General features: G+C 43.3%; 1 protein-coding gene across 1 annotated transcript; it reads left to right on the top strand.

The window, feature by feature from the left end:
- Positions 1-3,854: 3,854 nt before the first annotated feature.
- Positions 3,855-6,628, top strand: frrs1l (ferric-chelate reductase 1-like; the record flags this gene model as incomplete). The annotated part of the gene is made up of 5 exons (XM_080540652.1): positions 3,855-4,053; positions 4,773-4,857; positions 5,070-5,208; positions 5,715-5,961; positions 6,456-6,628. The coding sequence occupies 5 exons, from the start codon at positions 3,855-3,857 to the stop codon at positions 6,626-6,628; spliced, it is 843 nt and encodes a 280-aa protein (XP_080396778.1).
- Positions 6,629-10,592: the final 3,964 nt, after the last annotated feature.

Below are 10,592 nucleotides of genomic sequence, written 5' to 3' on the forward strand. Positions count from 1 at the left end.
ATGACACTCTCTCCTTCAGTCTCTTCCAGTGTTGCCCCTGTTGTACTCCAGTCACCCAGGTCTCCAATATGCCCTCACAGATTGGCATTTCTCAATTGACATATTTTCAGAGTTCCTTTATATCATTCACTTAGTTGTCTGTCTACTTTAAGAGGGATCGAACCCTGCCTTTCAGCCCAGATCAGTGAGATACGGGACACACTAAACACCTACTCAGAGTCTCATAACAGCATTCTTACTCATCATTCATCCTAGTGTCAGGGTATAGCAGTTATGATGAAAGCAATGATGTTTTTCTATTAGTTTCTATTGCTTAAGACCAGAGAGCGAGTGTGCCCTCAGTGAAACCAACTGAGAGTCAGAGTGAGAATGGTATGGACCACATCACATGAATCATGATTGATTATGATTCACTGGATGAGAGTGAATTGTTTTCATTCTGTCGTATTAGTAGCATTACGTACAATGAGAGTTGGACTCATCATACTAATCTTACAATTATTTGGAATATTCCATACCAAATTTTGTATCACTGTGCTGCCTGTCAGCGTTGTAGTAGAAGAGTGGATCTATACTACCATCTAGTGGCCATGGCAGGGAACATGGCCATGGCGGGGAATAAAAGATTGCTCTCAAGTGGCCTGGGGTGGTCCAGTGGTCTGGCACCGCGGTCTACAGTGCACACATATGCCCATGTAGGCATGGGTTCATATCCGGCCCATGCCCTGCTGACATGCCATTTCTCCTTACTTTCCTGTCTGTCTTCACTACATCTGTCTAATAAAACGAAAAATATGAGTGGGACTGCCCCACTCAGAAAAAAATACTGTAATGAGGTGCCTCTCATTACAGCGCTGACTTGAGTTTCTGTAACATCAGTGGAAACTACAACACAGACTTTATGTATAAAGACGGGTATGAAGACAGCACCCCATAACCACATAACAGGCTCAGTTCAACCTGGTTAAATAAAGGTTTGATAAAACAATAGTGTTTTATCAGCTCCGTGGTCAGCTCAGCTCAAGATCTTTTTCTTATCTGTGTGATTGTCCTTGTGTTCTTTTTTTGGACATTTTCCGTTCGAGACATGTTCTCATCCAGTGTGTATATCTATAAAGAGGGGGATTGATCCTATTAAAGTACATGATTGAAGGGACATCATTCAGAATGATGGGTGCTGTAGTTCTGCTGGTATTGTTCTCCTATCTGAATGGGGTATAGGCTCAGAGAGAGAGCGGAGGGGTCAGAGAGAATGACAGCTGTGGCTCAGGAGGTAGAGCCGGCGTCTAATGATCACAAAGTCGGTGGTTTGATCCCCGGCTCCTCCTGTCTATGTGTCGAGGTGTCCTTGGGCAAGACACTGAACCCCAGATTACTCCCAAGGAGCGGGCTGGCGCCTTGTATGGTAGCTTGCCACCATTGGTGTGTGAATTATGTGTGTGAATGGGTGAAAGAGAGACCATTGTAAAACGCTTTAGAATAAGGCTCTATATAAGTGCAGTCCATTTAAAATGACATTACTAAACAGGGTCACCTCAAAGTTGTAGAGAGCAGGGTGAGTGAGCTTCAGATTGAGAATCGAGGAACTGAAGCTACCAAGACGACCCATTAACCTCATAGGAGCCAACGGACCCCCATGGGGATCCGAAGTGATATAAAGAGTTTACCTCGATCAATTCTCTTCATCGATATCAAATTTTTTTCACAACTTTGCATGCTATACGATGCCACCATTTTTTTCCCGAGACGGTAAACACGGCCTAAGTCACATCCAGTTTTCTCCAACTGGAGAATGTGTCATGTCCGGTTTCAACGCCGAATTTCCATACCATTGGTCGGCCAACCCAAAAAAATCCCCCCCCCCCCCCAAAAAAATCTGATACATGAGAAAGGTCAAAGGTCAAAGATGGTGCCAAAATATCTCCAAATGGCCTAAACATATAGGTGTCCGCCTAAACATACCTGTACTAAAACAGGTACAAAGTTGCATTTGCTCACATTACTAGCATCGACTTTGGCACAAGTACTAATAAGACCCTGGAGTACTGATTCCTAGATGATTTGGGCTTCGTTATCAGGTTTCCAAGGTGATATTCACTGTAAAAGCTGTTGTTTTTTTAGGCGGAGACTGAATTTGAGATGTTTTATAATGTTCTAGCTCTATTTGCTCTGACACAGTAACATAGATTTTGATTCTGACACTTCTACAGCCACCCCACAGGTGTTAGCTTTCATTTGATAACAATATCATTATGAAGGCCCTTGTGATTGTGGAGATATTCTATATTCACTGTGGGCATGTCATTTCGAGCAGAAAACCAGAAAGACGACTGGTCAGACCAGAATGTATTTCCAGAACAACCTTATTTACAAAGGACCAGTCCAGACTTTCTTTCCATGCCACATCTGATTTACTAATCTATAGTCTTCACCCAAGCATGCGGGAAGAATGGTATCTAGTGTTTTATTAATGTTAATGCTAAATGGAGTCTCAGGTCCCTCCCTCTGCATTTCTACCTGTGCTTCCTGTTCTGTCTCCTCTTTTCCTCTCCCTCTGTCTGTCTGTCTGTCATCTCCCTCCACCCTCTCTCTGTCTGTCTGTCTGTCTGTCCTCTCCCTCCACCCTCTCTCTGTCTGTCTGTCTGTCCTCTCCCTACACCCTCTGTCTGTCTGTCTGTCCTCTCCCTCCACCCTCTCTCTGTCTGTCTGTCTGTCTGTCTGTCCTCTCCCTCCACCCTCTCTCTGTCTGTCTGTCTGTCTGTCTGTCTGTCCTCTCCCTCCACCCTCTGTCTGTCTGTCCTCTCCCTCCACCCTCTCTCTGTCTGTCTGTCTGTCTGTCTGTCTGTCCTCTCCCTCCACCCTCTGTCTGTCTGTCCTCTCCCTCCACCCTCTCTCTGTCTGTCTGTCTGTCTGTCTGTCCTCTCCCTCCACCCTCTCTCTGTCTGTCTGTCTGTCCTCTCCCTCCACCCTCTGTCTGTCTGTCTGTCTGTCCTCTCCCTCCACCCTCTCTCTGTCTGTCTGTCCTCTCCCTCCACCCTCTCTCTGTCTGTCTGTCTGTCTGTCCTCTCCCTCCACCCTCTCTCTCCTCCTTTCCTGCCTCCTCTCCTCTTCTCCATCACTTCTTCTCCCCCTTCTGGTTCCCCCTTTCACTCCGAAGAAACAAAGAAACGTGGGGCTTTTCACAAAGAAAATTGGGGCTAAATAAATACTAATCACCTTGCGTGATTGACTTGAAACATATTTCCAGAAAGATGCATGAATGATGAGGATTTAAACTCAAATTGATGATGATGAGTGTGCGTCGCGAGTTCCTATTGGCTGATGCCACATTGACCGACTCGATCGATGGGGCCGGGCGAAACCATTCACCCTCAACACAAAAGGCAGTGTGTCTATCATTAAATGATTGAAGGATTACATCTAAACATTTGGATTAGGCCTAGTAGCCTACTATTGCCGTTTCCGACAAGGATTACGTTTCGCGTGGCGAAACAGATCGTCTCGTTTTACAAATCCTGCTAATTCCAGTTTGGTTTAACCTGCTCATCCGCAGACCCCCTATCCTCTCACCCCTCATTTTCACTACGAGCAAAATACGACATATTATAACGAGCGATTTTGCGAGGAAAATATGATTCAATGATCCGATCGGATGGATGTCTATCTTGGGGGGGATGTCCTTTAAAGAGATGCTCAAATAATAATAATAAATAATAATTCATTGAATTTATATAGCGCTTTTCCGAGGCTCAAAGACGCTCAAAGACGCTGGCAAATACAACCAACAATGAGGATTCCGTATAATTTATAATTTCTGACTCGTTTAAGACCCTTGTATTGCCCCTGGTTTGGTCATGATCTCTCTACGCAGACTGCTGCAGCTGACAGTGCTCCTGGTCCAGGGCTGTTGGATGCGGGGGGTCGCGACCAGCCCCACCGATGGCCACGGAGGAGACCCCCACGGAGAGACGGGCCACAAGGAGCCTCATCACAAAGACTCGTACAGCACCTTCGCTTCCGAATTCCTGGAGTCCAGATATCTGTCAGATGAGGGTAAGCTTGCCTTGAGAGACTTCAATCAAAGCGCATTGGTTTATTTATACTGGGCCAACTGGGCTATATAAGACCACTGACCATGCATGCACCGTAAAATACACCACTCGTTTTGGTTTAGGGCTAATAATATGTGTAATAGTATCAAACAGTGATTCCATAGGCCCTTGCCATACTATGCATGCTGTGTTGACATGTTTATGTGCGCAACTGTGATGTAAATATGGTCCATGGTTTATTGGTTATGGGTGATAGCTTTCTAGTTCAGGGAGGCTACAGACAGTAGCTCACATACAACGTACAGCCTCGGAGTGGTCTGCAGATCGGGACCCTGGCCAGCTCCCTGCCGCGTCTGTCTCTTTTTCTCTCTCTTTTTCTCTCTCTTTTTCTTCACACGCACGCACACACACAAACACGCAAACACACACACACACACACACACACACACACAAACACACACACACACACGCAAACACACACACACACACACACACACGCAAACACACACACACAGAAACACATACACACAGGAACCACACACTGTGCCCAGATGGCCTCCGAAAGTTGCCCATCTCATTGGGAGAACATAGAAAATAAACCCCTCCCCCCCAAAATCTCTCTCTATATATTTATCTTTGATAAAGAGAGAACATCAGTTCTCACGTAAGGGTGAGAGTGTGAGTGTTTATGTGTATGTGTGTTTGCTTGTGTGCACCCAGGTTACCCCTTCCCCACCGCCCCACCCGTGGATCCCTTCGCAAGGATTAAAGTTGTTGACTGTGGAGTAACCAAAGGCTGCATCAGGTTAGTGTGTGTGTGTATGTGTGTGTGTGTGTGTGTGTGTGTGTGTGTGTGTGTGTAATGGTGAAAAGGACTCAGCTATGTATCATAGATACTGTGTGACTCCTCTCATTGTTGTGAAAGCTTGTGGGAGATTCTGTTGTTTTCATTCTCAAGTATGACTGAGTATTTGATTTGATTTGATTTGATGCATGCATGCATGCATATGTGTTTAGGTACGGGAAGCCAGGGTGTGATGCAGAGACGTGTGACTATTTCCTGAGTTACCGGAGGATTGGAACAGATGTGGAGTATGAGATGAGTGCTGACACAGACGGATGGGTGGCAGTCGGCTTCTCCTCTGACAAGAAGATGGTGAGTGTGTTTGTGCTCTTAGAACAGGGTATCCGCGTTGTCTTGAAAAGTATTAAAAGTTGATAAATACATTTTGGCAAAATCAAGACCCTTAATAAGTATTAAAAAGTATTTTCACGATTTTATGTGTATTTTTCTGAATTAGACTCTGTCCAAAGAGTTTGAGTCCTACATTTTTTTTGTAAAAGTTTGTGAATGTATTAGTTTTATTAAAAAACAAAGATGAACCGGAAATTCTGTTGTATGATAGTGGTCTAGTCTATTGCAAACTAAAACTGTTAAGTTAAAGGTGTCACTGATGTCAACGGTTACAGCTCAAAGTGGCGGTGAGGTCTGGAAAAATATTGACAAGGTCTTTAAAAAGTCTTAGAAAGGTATTGAAATGAACCTCAAGATTCCAGTATATACCCTGTAGAAGTTTGTATTCCTTTCCTTTAGTCAGTACTACAGTTGAATAAATTGATTATAAACCAAACCATAAACAGGCTCACTCTGTGTCTTCCTAGGGAGGAGATGATGTCATGGGCTGTGTCCACGACGATAACGGTCGCGTCCGTATCCATCACTTCTACAATGTGGGCCAGTGGGCCAAGGAGATCAAGCGGAACCCGGCACGTGACGAAGAGGGTGTGTTCGATAACAACAGGGTGACCTGCCGTTTCAAACGGCCGCTATACGTTCCCCGAGAGGAGACGTTAGTGGACCTACATCTGTCATGGTACTATCTGTTCGCCTGGGGACCCGCCATACAAGGTGAGTGAGAGATGTGTGGATGTAAAAAGTTAACCTTGTTGAGAAAATCCATTGCAGAAAGTAGCTACAAAGGAGTGGAAACATATCGCCACACGTCAAACCAATCAAATACTTTGCTTCACTTGAGCGTAGCTACAAAGAAATAGAATTCAGTTTTTAGTTTTTCTTAAATCTTCTTCAATGTTGCAAGGTAGCATAGGCAACAACTCTCTGCAAGCAACCATTTACATGCATGTGAAGGGATTGTAACAACCAATGAAATCGCGAGTTTGTTCTCCTGGCGTTCCGCCCAGGTTCAATCCGAGACAGATTAGTTCATCTAAAATTCTCCAGACCTCCAAAGAATAACACAATTTGGAGAAGTTTATGTTTTGGGGAGTGTCTTACTCAGTGAATAATAATAATAATGTAAATAATCTGCAACCCTCCTTTTCTCTCCTCTCTTCCCTGGACCTTTCTCCTCCTCTTTTCTCCGCTGCTCTCCTCTCTGACAGGTTCCATCACCAGGCATGACATAGACGCACCCCCAGTCAGTGACCACATGATCAGTATCTATAAGTATGTGGACATCTTCATGCCTTCCACAGCCTACCAGACTTTCTCCTCTCCCTTCTGTCTGCTCCTCATCGTAGCCCTCACCTTCTACTTGCTGATGGGCACACCATAAGAGAGGAGAGGAGAGAGGAGTGTTACAAGGAGAGGAGAGGAGATCAAGGGAGAGGAGAGAAGAGCCAGCAATAAGACTTAACTTACAGTTTCTATTTGATGCTAATTCCTTAATATGCGGGGCTCTTTATTCAGGAACATTATAAATATAATGCTAAATACATACAGTATATACATAAATACAATATATACTTTACACTGATAACTCATAAGGAAACTTGCAAATCATTGAGCAAATGATTTTAGTGTGTTACCATAACAACTTAACATAGTTCGACCTTGGTCTAGCCATAGTAGATCTGAATAGGTGGTTCTAGAGAACAGTAGCAGTAGTTTAAGCTAGGTATTTAATTTGGTGTATTTATGTTATATACTACAAGTATTACTATTTTAAGTATTAACCCACATGCCAATATGTATTACTCACAACTCACAACTCTACTATAAAGTAACGCATGCAGCAAATCGCTCCCTGAATCAGACCTGGACCCTGAACATGTGAGGAACCTATGGACATGATACTAGCAAGTTGCTTTGGATAAAGGCGTCTGCTAAATGCCAAAAATGTCAATGTAAATATTATACTGGGAGATACTGCTGTACTGGGAAGGATAGCACTGGGTGAGACTGCCGTTGGACAAATCGCCAGTGATGTAAGCTATTGTACTCCTGAACCATGCTGCCATGCTCTCTGGAACATGCTCATTCTCCACTGTCAAATATTGCAAACTATTTTTTGCCAGGTTTTAATTGAGGCTTGTCTTTCAACAGTCTGTAGACCTCAGAAATAAGACACTTACGTAGCGCTAACTTACCTTTTTTGTTCCACAATGAAATAATGCCATTTTACATTTTCCTGATGTGGTTCCACTTTCTACCTGTGTGTGAGGGGGTCCATATGATTGGGGTTTGGTTGGGTTTATTTCACCCCATGTTAGTCATATGTGTTCCTTTGTCTACGGCACTATATTCTAAGAGTGGGAGAGGAGAGAGAGAGAGAGAGAGAGAGAGAGAGAGAGAGAGAGAGAGAGAGAGAGAGAGAGAGAGTGAGAGTGAGAGTGAGAGTGAGAGTGAGAGATAGAGTGTGTGCGTGTGTGTGTGCATGTGCAGGTGTTTGGTGGGTTACTTGTGATCACTGTTGGATGAGTATAGGGCTGCTGTATGATTACTGTACTGTAGATATGCAATAACACACCTAACAGCATGTCACAGCGTATGCTATGTCAGTTAGATACCAGTATGGTCTGAAGCCTTTCTTCCATAAGCCTAGCAGCCATTTATCAGATACAAATAATCCACATGGCCATGTGGGAGTCTGTTTGTGTTGTTCACAAAACCGTTGTGCTACTAGGAAGTGCTTTCCACTGAAACTGTGTTATTTTACCATGCCAGTGTTTGTTATCAATAAAGCTGTCTTAAGAAATCACTTCCTTGTTTTCTACTAGAATAACAAATAATTAAGCTCCGTGGATATAATGTTCTGCTAACACAGTGCCTATATACTGAGATACAAAGATATATCATAAAATATGAGATCATTGTATTACTAAGTGACAACTGGACTGTAGTTCTGAAAAGACAATAGATAAGAAGAAAAACATGTATATAGCGGCAATGGGGCGTGTTCCTACAGATATGCCCTCATAACCATAAATGGGGTGAGATTGACAGACATGGGGTAGATCTACAGACAGGTTGTAGATTGACAGATAGGGGGTAGACCTACAGACAGGGGGGTAGACCACTCACCTAATATGGGCCAAGTTGAACTCATGATATACTAAGCTATGATATTATGAAGTACCCTAGGACCACGGGCCTGTAAGGTCACCTAATTATGGCCTCAAACATTGAACATTTCAAACATCTGTAATGTCCTTGTTTCTTTAGATATCTTCAAATGCTTCGACATAGTAAAACATTGTAGTGCCCTCTATCAGCCTGTCGACTGCCATAAATATTGACTTAGCAGGGCAAATTCTCAGAGCATTTGAAAAATTCTGTGGCAATTTATTTTATTTTCAAATCATTTTCTCTTTAAATGGATCTCTTATCCTTTAACACCCTATAGAGAAACGTGCACCACACATGTTCATACATACACATATCGGACCAATCTGATTTACAGTTGATTTTAAGTTAATTTTTTATAAGTTTGGCAAAATGTTGCAACTGCAGAAAAATCCATCATTGCAGACCTTATGGGTTCTTGAGGCAAATATGTTCCCCATGAGGAAAGACACATATGATATGTACCAAGTTTCATACATCTTCCTCCAACGGAGTGGAAATGCCAGCATTCTGAAGTTAATTATTTACTTTTGGTTATTATAGCACATCCTAAGGTCTAATCATGGTCATTCTTTCTGCCATAGTTACTGATGCTCTCTAGTTGTGGCATGCAACATTCATAGCATTTTTTTGCTATTTGACCAAAGCCAGAAAAAGTACTACTGAGTACCAGGACTACCTAGTAGTAGGAACACTAATAAGGATGTGCTGTACTAATGTAACCCGTGTGTGTTACGCCTGCGTTGTGTTCTGGTGGTGTGTGGGGCAATAACGAGGCCGGAGGCAGAACTGGGTCTCTGGTTCACTTTAGTGGAGCTGTGTGACATCCAGAACATACACACAATGTATCAGGTAGGCTAACATCAGTCTGGTTAGTTGTCTCGCTCCCCTCTTAAGACGATCTATAGATCTGTCACTATATATATGAATATGTATTCATATATATATATATACACAATAGACATCAGCATCATCAGCTCATAGATGCATAGATAATAAAAATAAACAATTTGGCAATATTCTATCATACATCAGAAAACCCATATTTCGTTTCCTAAACAAATATAAAAATAACAGCATCAATATTATTAATCAGTATTGACATACAATATGTTGCAATAACAGCCACACCAGCTGTATATAGCTACTGGTGTGGACTAAATCATGAGGCTATCAAGTTTCCTCCCATTACACAGTAAATAAATACACAGTAAATAATAAAAAACGTTTTCAAATGAAACAGACAAAACATCTCCATACATGTGTGACATACAGAACATACACACAATGTATCAGGTAGGCTAACATCAGTCTGGTTAGTTGTCTCGCTCCCCTGATAAAAGAACAAAAGCGGACGATTAACGGACGGTTAACAAAATCATGCTAGCAACCGTTAAACTTTCAGTTGTCTAATTAGCCCACTTTCTTCAACTGATACAAAACCATGGGTTAGCGATTTCAAATCCAAACAGAATTTACACAAGACGAGTGGGGTACGTTAAACAACGAAGATGAAGTTGAGAACCCCGAGGTTTAATTCCACTCCGAATGCCGCAGTTCCCCCCCGCGAATTCCAAACCCCACAGACATTGTATAATGCTGAGTTGAGTGCTCTCATCTCAGAACTGGCCAGTCAGATTGGTCAATCTATCAAAGACCAGCTACGGGGTGATAGGAGTGTTGATGGGTCTAAGTCGGCGGCGGGCCCTAGGTCACAGCAGGGGCCTTCTGAGTTGAATTTGTCTGGGGTGAGACTAGTAATGCAGTCGGATGTTAAAGAACCACCGATTTTCAGGGGTGATAAGTGATAAATACTCTGTTCGTGAGTGGGTGGAAATGGTGGGGGTGTATCTTACGAAGAGAAACAAAATACGAGCAGTCACAAGAGATATTATCTAAGCTAATGGGGCGGGCAAAAGATGTAGTGAGGGTTACGCTACGACACAACCCCACACTTGACCCCGTCCAAGTCCCTGACGTGATCCTTGACATACTGAAGCCAATCGAGGAGCCGTCGGGTCTGCGGTGATGCCGGCCATTCCACACTCATGCACTGTCGGAGAGAGAATCTGTGTCTCTCATGCTTTGCTCCTGGCCATTGGAAAAGAGACTGCAACAGGCGTGGGCAGAGGCAGACGGGTCAGACTGACGCCGGTCGGGATCAGCTTGCGGGA

The sequence above is a fragment of the Nansenia antarctica genome (assembly GCF_963989245.1).
Source record: "Nansenia antarctica genome assembly, chromosome: 10".
NCBI lineage: Eukaryota > Metazoa > Chordata > Actinopteri > Argentiniformes > Microstomatidae > Nansenia > Nansenia antarctica.